The sequence below is a fragment of the Oncorhynchus tshawytscha genome, linkage group LG06 (assembly GCF_018296145.1).
Source record: "Oncorhynchus tshawytscha isolate Ot180627B linkage group LG06, Otsh_v2.0, whole genome shotgun sequence".
Taxonomy (NCBI): Eukaryota; Metazoa; Chordata; class Actinopteri; order Salmoniformes; family Salmonidae; genus Oncorhynchus; species Oncorhynchus tshawytscha.
In genome coordinates this window covers 4,865,884-4,881,278 of record NC_056434.1, presented here as the reverse complement: position 1 = coordinate 4,881,278, position 15,395 = coordinate 4,865,884, and the positions used below count along the sequence as shown (strand labels likewise).

The window sequence follows — 15,395 nt, the reverse complement described above, 5'->3', positions numbered from 1 at the left end:
ACATCTTTACCTGCCAACATGCCTTTAGATAACTTTACCTGACAACATACCTTTAGATAACTTTACCTGACAACACACCTTTAGATAACTTTACCTGACAACATACCTTTTAGATAACTCTTACCTGACATCTCATCTACACCAATCTTAGATAACTTTACCTGACAACACACTTAAACCTGACATCTTTACCTGCCAACATACCTTAGATAACTTTACCTGACATCTTACCTGCCAACATGCCTTTAGATAACTTTACCTGCCAACACGCCTTTGGATAGATAACTTTACCTGGATGGCACGCCTCAACATACCTTTAGATGGCTTTACGAATGACATCTTTACTTTGCCAACACAATCTTTGGATGGCTTTTTACCTGACGACATACCTTTCGGATAACTTTACCTGACGACATACCTTTAGATAACTTTACCTGACAACATGCCTTTAGATAACTTTTTGACTACCTTTAGATAACTTTACCTGACAACATGCCTTTAGATAACTTTACCTGACAACTCTGCCTTTAGATAACTTTACGAGACAACACACCTTTAGATAACTTTACCTGACATCTTTACCTGCCAACATGCCTTTAGATAACTTTACCTGACATCTTTACCTGACAACATACCTTTAGATAACTTTACCTGACAACACACCTTTAGATAACTTTACCTGACAACACACCTTTAGATAACTTTACCTGACACAACTTACCTTTAGATAACTTACCTGACAACACACCTTTAGATAACTTTACCTGACATCTTTACACATACCTTTAGATAACTTTACCTGCCAACATCCTTTAGATAACTTTACCTGACAACACACCTTTAGATAACTTTAAATGACATCTTTACCTGCCAACAACATGCCTTTAGATAACTTTACCTGACAACATACCTTTAGATAACTTTACCTGCCAACACACCTTTAGATAACTTTACCTGACAACACACCTTTAGATAACTTTACCTGACATCTTTACTGCCAACATACCTTTAGATAACTTTACCTGACAACTTACCTGCCAAGATGTCTTTAGATGACATCTTTACCTGACAACATGCCTTTAGATAACTTTACCTGACAACATACCTTTAGATAACTTTACCTGACAACATACCTTTAGATAACTTTACCTGACAACATGCCTTTAGATAACTTTACCTGACAACCTTACCTGACAACACCTTTAGATAACTTTACCTGACATCTTTACAACACCTTTAGATAACTTTACCTGACAACATGCCTTTAGATAACTTTACCTGACAACATACCTTTAGATAACTTTACCTGACAACATACCTTTAGATAACTTTACCTGACAACATGCCTTTAGATAACTTTACCTGACAACTTGCCTTTAGATAACTTTACCTGACAAACACCTTTAGATAACTTTACCTGACATCCTTACCTGCCAACATGTCTTTAGATAACTTTACCTGACGACACACCTTTAGATAACTTTACCTGCCAACACGCCTTTAGATAACTTTACCTGACAACATACCTTTAGATAACTTTACCTGACGACACACCTTTAGATAACTTAACTGCCAACATACCTTTAGATAACTTTACCTGCCAACATATCTTTAGATAACTTTACCTGACAACATACCTTTAGATAACTTTACCTGCCAACACACCTTTAGATAACTTTACCTGCCAACACGCCTTTAGATAACTTTACCTGACAACATACCTTTAGATAACTTTACCTGACAACATACCTTTAGATACTTATGCCAACACACCTTAGATAACTTTACCTGCCAACACACCTTTAGATAACTTTACCTGCCAACACGCCTTTAGATAACTTTACCTGACAACATACCTTTAGATAACTTTACCTGACAACATATCTTTAGATAACTTTACCTGACAACATACCTTTAGATAACTTTACCTGACAACATATCTTTAGATAACTTTACCTGACAACATACCTTTAGATAACTTTACCTGACATCTTTACCTGCCAACATGCCTTTAGATAACTTTACCTGCCAACATACCTTTAGATAACTTTACCTGACATCTTTACCTGCCAACATACCTTTAGATAACTTTACCTGACAACATACCTTTAGATAACTTTACCTGACAACATACCTTTAGATAACTTTACCTGACAACATACCTTTAGATAACTTTACCTGACAACACACCTTTAGATAACTTTACCTGACATCTTTACCTGCCAACATGCCTTTAGATAACTTTACCTGCCAACATGTCTTTAGATAACTTTACCTGCCAACATGTCTTTAGATAACTTTACCTGCCAACATACCTTTAGATAACTTTACCTGCCAACTATCCTTTAGATAACTTTACCTGACAACACACCTTTAGATAACTTTAAATGACATCTTTACCTGCCAACTATCCTTTAGATAACTTTACCTGACAACACACCTTTAGATAACTTTAAATGACATCTTTACCTGCCAACATGCCTTTAGATAACTTTACCTGCCAACATACCTTTAGATAACTTTACCTGCCAACACACCTTTAGATAACTCTACCTGACAACATACCTTTAGATAACTTTACCTGATATCTTTACCTGCCAACACCTTTAGATAACTTTACCTGACATCTTTACCTGCCAAATGCCTTTAGATAACTTTACCTGACATCTTTACCTGCCAACATGCCTTTAGATAACTTTACCTGACAACATACCTTTAGATAACTTTACCTGACAACATACCTTTAGATAACTTTACCTGACAACATGCCTTTAGATAACTTTACCTGACAACATGCCTTTAGATAACTTTACCTGACAACACGCCTTTAGATAACTTTACCTGACATCTTTACCTGCCAACATGCCTTTAGATAACTTTACCTGACAACATACCTTTAGATAACTTTACCTGACAACATACCTTTAGATAACTTTACCTGACAACATGCCTTTAGATAACTTTACCTGACAACATGCCTTTAGATAACTTTACCTGACAACATGCCTTTAGATAACTTTACCTGACAACATGCCTTTAGATAACTTTACCTGACAACACACCTTTAGATAACTTTACCTGACATCTTTACCTGCCAACATGCCTTTAGATAACTTTACCTGACAACATACCTTTAGATAACTTTACCTGACAACATGCCTTTAGATAACTTTACCTGACAACTTGCCTTTAGATAACTTTACCTGACAACACACCTTTAGATAACTTTACCTGACATCTTTACCTGACAACTTGCCTTTAGATAACTTTACCTGACAACACACCTTTAGATAACTTTACCTGATATCTTTACCTGCCAACTATCCTTTAGATAACTTTACCTGACAACACACCTTTAGATAATTTTTAAATGACATCTTTACCTGCCAACATGCCTTTAGATAACTTTACCTGCCAACATACCTTTAGATAACTTTTACCTGCCAACACACCTTTAGATAACTCTACCTGACAACATACCTTTAGATAACTTTACCTGATATCTTTACCTGCCAACATGCCTTTAGATAACTTTACCTGACATCTTTACCTGCCAAATGCCTTTAGATAACTTTACCTGACATCTTTACCTGCCAACATGCCTTTAGATAACTTTACCTGACAACATACCTTTAGATAACTTTACCTGATAACTTTACCTGACAACATACCTTTAGATAACTTTACCTGACAACATGCCTTTAGATAACTTTACCTGACAACACACCTTTAGATAACTTTACCTGACATCTTTACCTGCCAACATGCCTTTAGATAACTTTACCTGACAACATACCTTTAGATAACTTTACCTGACAACATGCCTTTAGATAACTTTACCTGACAACATGCCTTTAGATAACTTTACCTGACAACATGCCTTTAGATAACTTTACCTGACAACATGCCTTTAGATAACTTTACCTGACAACTTGCCTTTAGATAACTTTACCTGACAACACACCTTTAGATAACTTTACCTGACATCTTTACTGCCAACATACCTTTAGATAACTTTACCTGCCAACATACCTTTAGATAACTTTACCTGACAACACACCTTTAGATAACTTTACCTGACAACACACCTTTAGATAACTTTACCTGACAACACACCTTAGATAACTTTACCTGACAACATACCTTTAGATAACTTTACCTGACAACATACCTTTAGATAACTTTACCTGCCAACACACCTTTAGATAACTTTACCTGCCAACATACCTTTAGATAACTTTACCTGACAACACACCTTTAGATAACTTTACCTGACAACATACCTTTAGATAACTTTACCTGACAACATACCTTTAGATAACTTTACCTGCCAACACACCTTTAGATAACTTTACCTGCCAACACGCCTTTAGATAACTTTACCTGACAACATGCCTTTAGATAACTTTACCTGACAACTTGCCTTTTTAGATAACTTTACCTGACAACACACCTTTAGATAACTTTACCTGACAACATACCTTTAGATAACTTTACCTGACAACATACCTTTAGATAACTTTACCTGCCAACACACCTTTAGATAACTTTACCTGCCAACTATCCTTTAGATAACTTTACCTGCCACCATACCTTTAGATAACTTTACCTGACATCCTTACCTGCCAACATGTCTTTAGATAACTTTACCTGACGACACACCTTTAGATAACTTTACCTGACGACACACCTTTAGATAACTTTACCTGACAACATACCTTTAGATAACTTTACCTGACAACATACCTTTAGATAACTTTACCTGACATCTTTACCTGCCAACACACCTTTAGATAACTTTACCTGACAACACACCTTTAGATAACTTTACCTGCCAACATACCTTTAGATAACTTTACCTGACATCTTTACCTGCCAACATGCCTTTAGATAACTTTACCTGCCAACATACCTTTAGATAACTTTACCTGTCAACATACTTTAGATAACTTTAGATACATCTTTACCTGCCAACACACCTTTAGATAACTTTACCTGACAACATACCTTTAGATAACTTTACCTGACATCTTTACCTGCCAACACACCTTTAGATAACTTTACCTGACAACATACCTTTAGATAACTTCACCTGACAACACACCTTTAGATCTTTACCTACCAACACATGCCTTTAGATAACTTTACCTGACATCTTTACCTGCCAACATGCCTTTAGATAACTTTACCTGACAACATACCTTTAGATAACTTTACCTGACAACATACCTTTAGATAACTTTACCTGACAACATGCCTTTAGATAACTTTACCTGACAACATGCCTTTAGATAACTTTACCTGACAACACGCCTTTAGATAACTTTACCTGACATCTTTACCTGCCAACATGCCTTTAGATAACTTTACCTGACAACATACCTTTAGATAACTTTACCTGACAACATGCCTTTAGATAACTTTACCTGACAACATGCCTTTAGATAACTTTACCTGACAACATGCCTTTAGATAACTTTACCTGACAACATGCCTTTAGATAACTTTACCTGACAACATGCCTTTAGATAACTTTACCTGACAACACACCTTTAGATAACTTTACCTGACATCTTTACCTGCCAACATGCCTTTAGATAACTTTACCTGACAACATACCTTTAGATAACTTTACCTGACAACATGCCTTTAGATAACTTTACCTGACAACTTGCCTTTAGATAACTTTACCTGACAACACACCTTTAGATAACTTTACCTGACATCTTTACCTGACAACTTGCCTTTAGATAACTTTACCTGACAACACACCTTTAGATAACTTTACCTGATATCTTTACCTGCCAACTATCCTTTAGATAACTTTACCTGACAACACACCTTTAGATAACTTTAAATGACATCTTTACCTGCCAACATGCCTTTAGATAACTTTACCTGCCAACATACCTTTAGATAACTTTACCTGCCAACACACCTTTAGATAACTCTACCTGACAACATACCTTTAGATAACTTTACCTGATATCTTTACCTGCCAACATGCCTTTAGATAACTTTACCTGACATCTTTACCTGCCAAATGCCTTTAGATAACTTTACCTGACATCTTTACCTGCCAACATGCCTTTAGATAACTTTACCTGACAACATACCTTTAGATAACTTTACCTGACAACATACCTTTAGATAACTTTACCTGACAACATGCCTTTAGATAACTTTACCTGACAACATGCCTTTAGATAACTTTACCTGACAACACGCCTTTAGATAACTTTACCTGACATCTTTACCTGCCAACATGCCTTTAGATAACTTTACCTGACAACATACCTTTAGATAACTTTACCAGACAACATACCTTTAGATAACTTTACCTGACAACATGCCTTTAGATAACTTTACCTGACAACATGCCTTTAGATAACTTTACCTGACAACACACCTTTAGATAACTTTACCTGACAACATACCTTTAGATAACTTTACCTGACAACACACCTTTAGATAACTTTACCTGACATCTTTACCTGCCAACATACCTTTAGATAACTTTACCTGCCAACATACCTTTAGATAACTTTACCTGACAACACACCTTTAGATAACTTTACCTGACAACACACCTTTAGATAACTTTACCTGACAACACACCTTTAGATAACTTTACCTGCCAACAATCCTTTAGATAACTTTACCTGACAACATACCTTTAGATAACTTTACCTGACAACACACCTTTAGATAACTTTACCTGCCAACATACCTTTAGATAACTTTACCTGACAACACACCTTTAGATAACTTTACCTGACAACATACCTTTAGATAACTTTACCTGCCAACACACCTTTAGATAACTTTACCTGCCAACATACCTTTAGATAACTTTACCTGCCAACACGCCTTTAGATAACTTTACCTGACAACATGCCTTTAGATAACTTTACCTGACAACTTGCCTTTAGATAACTTTACCTGACAACACACCTTTAGATAACTTTACCTGACAACATACCTTTAGATAACTTTACCTGACAACATACCTTTAGATAACTTTACCTGCCAACACACCTTTAGATAACTTTACCTGCCAACTATCCTTTAGATAACTTTACCTGCCACCATACCTTTAGATAACTTTACCTGACATCCTTACCTGCCAACATGTCTTTAGATAACTTTACCTGACGACACACCTTTAGATAACTTTACCTGACGACACACCTTTAGATAACTTTACCTGACAACATACCTTTAGATAACTTTACCTGACAACATACCTTTAGATAACTTTACCTGACATCTTTACCTGCCAACACACCTTTAGATAACTTTACCTGACAACACACCTTTAGATAACTTTACCTGCCAACATACCTTTAGATAACTTTACCTGACATCTTTACCTGCCAACATGCCTTTAGATAACTTTACCTGCCAACATACCTTTAGATAACTTTACCTGTCAACATACCTTTAGATAACTTTACCTGACATCTTTACCTGCCAACACACCTTTAGATAACTTTACCTGACGACATACCTTTCGATAACTTTACCTGACATCTTTACCTGCCAACACACCTTTAGATAACTTTACCTGACAACATACCTTTAGATAACTTTACCTGACAACACACCTTTAGATAACTTTACCTACCAACACACCTTTAGATAACTTTAAATGACATCTTTACCTGCCAACAGGCCTTTAGATAACTTTACCTGACAACACACCTTTAGATAACTTTACCTGACAACATACCTTTAGATAACTTTACCTGACAACATACCTTTAGATAACTTTACCTGACAACATGCCTTTAGATAACTTTACCTGACAACATGCCTTTAGATAACTTTACCTGACATCTTTACCTGCCAACATGCCTTTAGATAGCTTTACCTGACGACATACCTTTAGATAACTTTACCTGTCAACATACCTTTAGATAACTTTACCTGACGACATACCTTTAGATAACTTTACCTGCCAACACGCCTTTAGATAACTTTACCTGACAACATGCCTTTAGATAACTTTACCTGACAACTTGCCTTTAGATAACTTTACCTGCCACCATACCTTTAGATAACTTTACCTGACATCCTTACCTGCCAACATGTCTTTAGATAACTTTACCTGCCACCATACCTTTAGATAACTTTACCTGACATCCTTACCTGCCAACATGCCTTTAGATAACTTTACCTGACAACTTGCCTTTAGATAACTTTACCTGACAACACACCTTTAGATAACTTTACCTGACATCTTTACCTGACAACTTGCCTTTAGATAACTTTACCTGACAACACACCTTTAGATAACTTTACCTGATATCTTTACCTGCCAACTATCCTTTAGATAACTTTACCTGACAACACACCTTTAGATAACTTTAAATGACATCTTTACCTGCCAACATGCCTTTAGATAACTTTACCTGCCAACATACCTTTAGATAACTTTACCTGCCAACACACCTTTAGATAACTCTACCTGACAACATACCTTTAGATAACTTTACCTGATATCTTTACCTGCCAACATGCCTTTAGATAACTTTACCTGACATCTTTACCTGCCAAATGCCTTTTAGATAACTTTACCTGACATCTTTACCTGCCAACATGCCTTTAGATAACTTTACCTGACAACATACCTTTAGATAACTTTACCTGACAACATACCTTTAGATAACTTTACCTGACAACATGCCTTTAGATAACTTTACCTGACAACATGCCTTTAGATAACTTTACCTGACAACACGCCTTTAGATAACTTTACCTGACAACATGCCTTTAGATAACTTTACCTGACAACATACCTTTAGATAACTTTACCTGACAACATGCCTTTAGATAACTTTACCTGACAACACACCTTTAGATAACTTTACCTGACAACATGCCTTTAGATAACTTTACCTGACAACTTGCCTTTAGATAACTTTACCTGACAACACACCTTTAGATAACTTTACCTGACATCTTTACCTGCCAACATGCCTTTAGATAACTTTACCTGCCAACAGACCTTTAGATAACTTTACCTGACAACACACCTTTAGATAACTTTACCTGACAACACACCTTTAGATAACTTTACCTGACAACACACCTTTAGATAACTTTACCTGACAACATACCTTTAGATAACTTACCTGACAACATACCTTTAGATAACTTTACCTGCCAACACACCTTTAGATAACTTTACCTGACAACACACCTTTAGATAACTTTACCTGACAACACACCTTTAGATAACTTTACCTGACAACATACCTTTAGATAACTTTACCTGACAACATACCTTTAGATAACTTTACCTGCCAACACACCTTTAGATAACTTTACCTGCCAACACACCTTTAGATAACTTTACCTGACAACATGCCTTTAGATAACTTTACCTGACAACTTGCCTTTAGATAACTTTTGACAACACACCTTTAGATAACTTTACCTGACAACATACCTTTAGATAACTTTACCTGCCAACACACCTTTAGATAACTTTACCTGCCAACACACCTTTAGATAACTTTACCTGCCAACACACCTTTAGATAACTTTACCTGCCAACACACCTTTAGATAACTTTACCTGACATCCTTACCTGCCAACATGTCTTTAGATAACTTTACCTGACGACACACCTTTAGATAACTTTACCTGCCAACACGCCTTTAGATAACTTTACCTGACAACATACCTTTAGATAACTTTACCTGACATCTTTACCTGCCAACACACCTTTAGATAACTTTACCTGACAACATACCTAGATAACTTTACCTGCCAACATACCTTTAGATAACTTTACCTGCCAACATACCTTTAGATAACTTTACCTGCCAACATACCTTTAGATAACTTTACCTGACATCTTTACCTGCCAACATACCTTTAGATAACTTTACCTGACAACATACCTTTAGATAACTTTACCTGACATCTTTACCTGCCAACACACCTTTAGATAACTTTACCTGACAACATACCTTTAGATAACTTCAACAACACACCTTTAGATAACTTTACCTACCAACACACCTTTAGATAACTTTAAATGAATCTTTACCTGCCAACATACCTTTAGATAACTTTACCTGACATCTTTACCTGCCAACATACCTTTAGATAACTTTACCTGCCAACATACCTTTAGATAACTTTACCTGACAACATACCTTTAGATAACTTTACCTGACAACATACCTTTAGATAACTTTACCTGACATCTTTACCTGCCAACATCCTTTAGATAACTTTACCTGATGACACACCTTTAGATAACTTTAAATGACATCTTTACCTGCCAACATGCCTTTAGATAACTTTACCAACATACCTTTAGATAACTTTACCTGACAACACACCTTTAGATAACTTTACCTGACAACATACCTTTAGATAACTTTACCTGATATCTTTACCTGCCAACTATCCTTTAGATAACTTTACCTGACAACACACCTTTAGATAACTTTAAATGACATCTTTACCTGCCAACATGCCTTTAGATAACTTTACCTGCCAACATACCTTTAGATAACTTTACCTGACAACATACCTTTAGATAACTTTACCTGACAACATACCTTTAGATAACTTTACCTGATATCTTTACCTGCCAACATGCCTTTAGATAACTTTACCTGACAACATACCATTTAGATAACTTTACCTGACAACAACATGCCTTTAGATAACTTTACCTGACAACATACCTTTAGATAACTTTTTGACAACATACCTTTAGACTTTACCTGACAACATACCTTTAGATAACTTTACCTGACAACATGCCTTTAGATAACTTTACCTGACAACACACCTTTAGATAACTTTACCTGACATCTTTACCTGCCAACATGCCTTTAGATAACTTTACCTGACAACATACCTTTAGATAACTTTACCTGACAACATACCTTTAGATAACTTTACCTGACGACACACCTTTAGATAACTTTACCTGACAACATACCTTTAGATAACTTTACCTGACAACATGCCTTTAGATAACTTTACCTGACAACATGCCTTTAGATAACTTTACCTGACATCTTTACCTGCCAACATGCCTTTAGATAACTTTACCTGTCAACATACCTTTAGATGACATCTTTACCTGACAAACACCTTTAGATAACTTTACCTGACAACATACCTTTAGATAACTTTACCTGACATCTTTACCTGCCAACACACTTTAGATAACTTTACCTGATAACTTTATAACTTCACCTGACAACACACCTTTAGATAACTTTACCTACCAACACACCTTTAGATAACTTTAAATGACATCTTTACCTGCCAACAGGCCTTTAGATAACTTTACCTGACATCTTTACCTGCCAACATACCTTTAGATAACTTTTTATCCTTTAGATAACTTTACCTGACAACATACCTTTAGATAACTTTACCTGACAACACACCTTGAGATAACTTTACCTGACAACACACCTTTAGATAACTTTACCTGCCAACTATCCTTTAGATAACTTTACCTGATGACACACCTTTAGATAACTTTAAATGACATCTTTACCTGCCAACATGCCTTTAGATAACTTTACCTGCCAACATACCTTTAGATAACTTTACCTGCCAACACACCTTTAGATAACTTTACCTGACAACATACCTTTAGATAACTTTACCTGATATCTTTACCTGCCAACTATCCTTTAGATAACTTTACCTGACAACACACCTTTAGATAACTTTACCTGACATCCTTACCTGCCAACATGTCTTTAGATAACTTTACCTGACGACACACCTTTAGATAACTTTACCTGCCAACATACCTTTAGATAACTTTACCTGACAACATACCTTTAGATAACTTTACCTGATATCTTTACCTGCCAACATGCCTTTAGATAACTTTACCTGACATCTTTACCTGCCAACATGCCTTTAGATAACTTTACCTGACAACATACCTTTAGATAACTTTACCTGATAACTTTACCTGACAACATGCCTTTAGATAACTTTACCTGACAACATACCTTTAGATAACTTTACCTGACAACATGCCTTTAGATAACTTTACCTGACAACATGCCTTTAGATAACTTTACCTGACAACACACCTTTAGATAACTTTACCTGACATCTTTACCTGCCAACATGCCTTTAGATAACTTTACCTGACAACATACCTTTAGATAACTTTACCTGACAACTTGCCTTTAGATAACTTTACCTGACAACACACCTTTAGATAACTTTACCTGACAACATACCTTTAGATAACTTTACCTGACAACATACCTTTAGATAACTTTACCTGACAACACACCTTTAGATAACTTTACCTGACAACATGCCTTTAGATAACTTTACCTGCCAACTATCCTTTAGATAACTTTACCTGATGACACACCTTTAGATAACTTTAAATGACATCTTTACCTGCCAACATGCCTTTAGATAACTTTACCTGCCAACATACCTTTAGATAACTTTACCTGCCAACACACCTTTAGATAACTTTACCTGACAACATACCTTTAGATAACTTTACCTGCCAACTATCCTTTAGATAACTTTACCTGACAACACACCTTTAGATAACTTTAAATGACATCTTTACCTGCCAACATGCCTTTAGATAACTTTACCTGACAACATACCTTTAGATAACTTTACCTGCCAACATACCTTTAGATAACTTTACCTGCCAACATACCTTTAGATAACTTTACCTGACAACATACCTTTAGATAACTTTACCTGATATCTTTACCTGCCAACATGCCTTTAGATAACTTTACCTGACATCTTTACCTGCCAACATGCCTTTAGATAACTTTACCTGACAACATACCTTTAGATAACTTTACCTGACAACATACCTTTAGATAACTTTACCTGACAACATGCCTTTAGATAACTTTACCTGACAACATGCCTTTAGATAACTTTACCTGACAACACACCTTTAGATAACTTTACCTGACATCTTTACCTGCCAACATGCCTTTAGATAACTTTACCTGAATCATACCTTTAGATAACTTTATGACAACATACCTTTAGATAACTTTACCTGACAACATACCCTTTTGACGACACCTTTAGATAACTTTACCTGACAACATGCCTTTAGATAACTTTACCTGACATCTTTACCTGCCAACATGCCTTTAGATAGCTTTACCTGACGACATACCTTTAGATAACTTTACCTGTCAACATACCTTTAGATAACTTTACCTGACGACATACCTTTAGATAACTTTACCTGCCAACATACCTTTACAAACATTAGGAACACCATCTCACATCCTCTTTTAGTTGACACACACACTGAGTGTACAAAACATTAGGAACACCATCTCACATCCTCTTTTAGTTGACACACACACAGAGTGTACAAAACATTAGGAACACCTGATCTTTCCATGACACAGACTGACCAGGTGAATCCAGGTGAAAGCTATGATCCCTTATTGATGTCCCTTGTTAAATCCACTTCAATCAGTGTAGATGAAGGGGAGGAGACGGGTTAAATAATGATTTTTAAGCCTTCAGACAATTGAGACATGGTTTGTGTATGTGTACCATTCAGAGGTTGAATGGGGAAAGGCTAAATATTGAAGTGCCTTTAAACGGGGTAGAAGGTGTCAGGTGCACCGGTTTGAGTCAAGAACTGCAACGCTGCTGGTTTTTTCACACCCAACAGCTTCCTGTGTGTATCAAGAATGGTCCACCACCCAAAGGACATCCAGCCATCTTGACACAACTGTGGGAAGCATTGGAGTCAAATTGGGCCAGCATCCCTGTGGAACACTTTCTTGTAGAGTCCACGCCCTGATTGAATTGAGGCTTTCCGAGAACAAAAAGGAGGGGGTGCAACTCAATATTAGGAAGGTGTACCTAATGTTTTGTACACTATGTGTAAAATCTATCTACAGTATTTGAAAAGACAGACGTTTTTCCTCCCCGTGGTAAAAACACAAAGAGAAGCTTTCCTTTCAGAAGCTGGCTGGTTTTAACATCACTGTACTTTCTCTCTGTGTGTTTCTACCCAGACACCAAACGCGTTTGCTGTGTGTACTGAGCACCGCGGGATACTGCTCCAAGCCAGCAACGACAAGGAGATGCACGACTGGCTCTATGCATTTAACCCTCTCCTGGCTGGATCCATCAGGTAATATGGCTGTCGCACTTAGATCTGTTGATGGCACCTCTAGTCTTAATAGCAATGGTTTTCCACGTACCGGCTGGTTTGAAGAAGGCCTTAGGTTCTTACTTTACAATGATCATGATCGTATGTGGTTGTTTTACCTACGTTAGTGGAATGCACTGATTGGAAGTTGCCCTGGATAAGAGAGTCTGTTAAATGACTCACTACTGTAACACTCTCTGGATAAGAGAGTCTGCTAAATGACTCACTACTGTAAGTCTCTCTGGATAAGAGAGTCTGCTAAATGACTCACTACAGTCTACTGATAAGAGAGTCTGCTAAAGACTCACTACTGTCTCTCTGGATAAGAGAGTCTGTTAAATGACTCACTACTGATAACTAAATGACTCACTACTGTAAGGATAAGAGAGTCTGTTAAATGACTCACTAAGACTGATAAGAGAGTCTGGCTACTGTAACACTCTCTAAGAGAGTCTGTTAAATGACTCACTACTGTAGTGGCTCTGGATCACATGTACAATGTAAGCCTGTTTGAGTCATTGTTTTAATGAATATATACATATATATATTCTCTCCCTCTTGTTTCTGTCAGATCCAAACTATCCAGAAGAAGAGCTGGACAGATGAGGATGTGAATCACCACGTCTCATAGACAAGACAATAGAACACCAAAAGACTAGCCTGTATATCGACTCCAGCCGTAATACTCCTTTCCCTCCTGTGCTGACCCCTTAACCCTCCTACACTAGTAACCGACTTGCTCCTCCTCCTCCTCCTCCTCCTGCACACGCCCAGTTTATCCCAAGCTGACCACCAGCGTATCTAAGGCCCTGAGGCCTCCGTCATCGTTGTGTGTCTGTCAGGCCTGTACCACTGTCTGTCTGTGTTGGCCTTATTGTCTGGTTTAACCCCTCTCCAAGACTGAGGCCCAAATACCACCCTATTCCCTATATAGTGCATTGCTTTTGACCAGGGCCTATAGGGCTGGTCATAGCTACTGTAAGAAGGGCCTATAGGGCTGGTCATAGCTACTGTAAGAAGGGCCTATAGGGCTGGTCATAGCTACTGTAAGAAGGGCCTATAGGGCTGGTCATAGTTACTGAAAGAAGGGCCTATAGGGCTGGTCATAGCTACTGTAAGAAGGGCCTATAGGGCTGGTCATAGCTACTGTAAGAAGGGCCTATAGGGCTGGTCATATCTACTGTAAGAAGGGCCTATAGGGCTGGTCATAGCTATAAGAAGG

General features: G+C 37.0%; 1 protein-coding gene across 12 annotated transcripts in view; it reads left to right on the top strand.

The window, feature by feature from the left end:
* LOC112247640 (kinesin-like protein KIF1A) overlaps positions 1–15,139 on the top strand; it is a 186,484-nt gene extending 171,345 nt beyond the window's left edge. For all 12 annotated transcript variants that reach the window (XM_042322879.1, XM_042322874.1, XM_042322876.1 and 9 more), the window contains 2 exons: positions 14,037–14,155; positions 14,745–15,139. In XM_042322879.1, the coding sequence (XP_042178813.1) occupies positions 14,037–14,155; positions 14,745–14,787 (162 nt within the window). In that variant the 3' untranslated portion in view covers positions 14,788–15,139. The remainder of the gene's footprint in view (positions 1–14,036; positions 14,156–14,744) is intronic.
* The last annotated feature ends 256 nt before the right edge of the window (positions 15,140–15,395 follow it).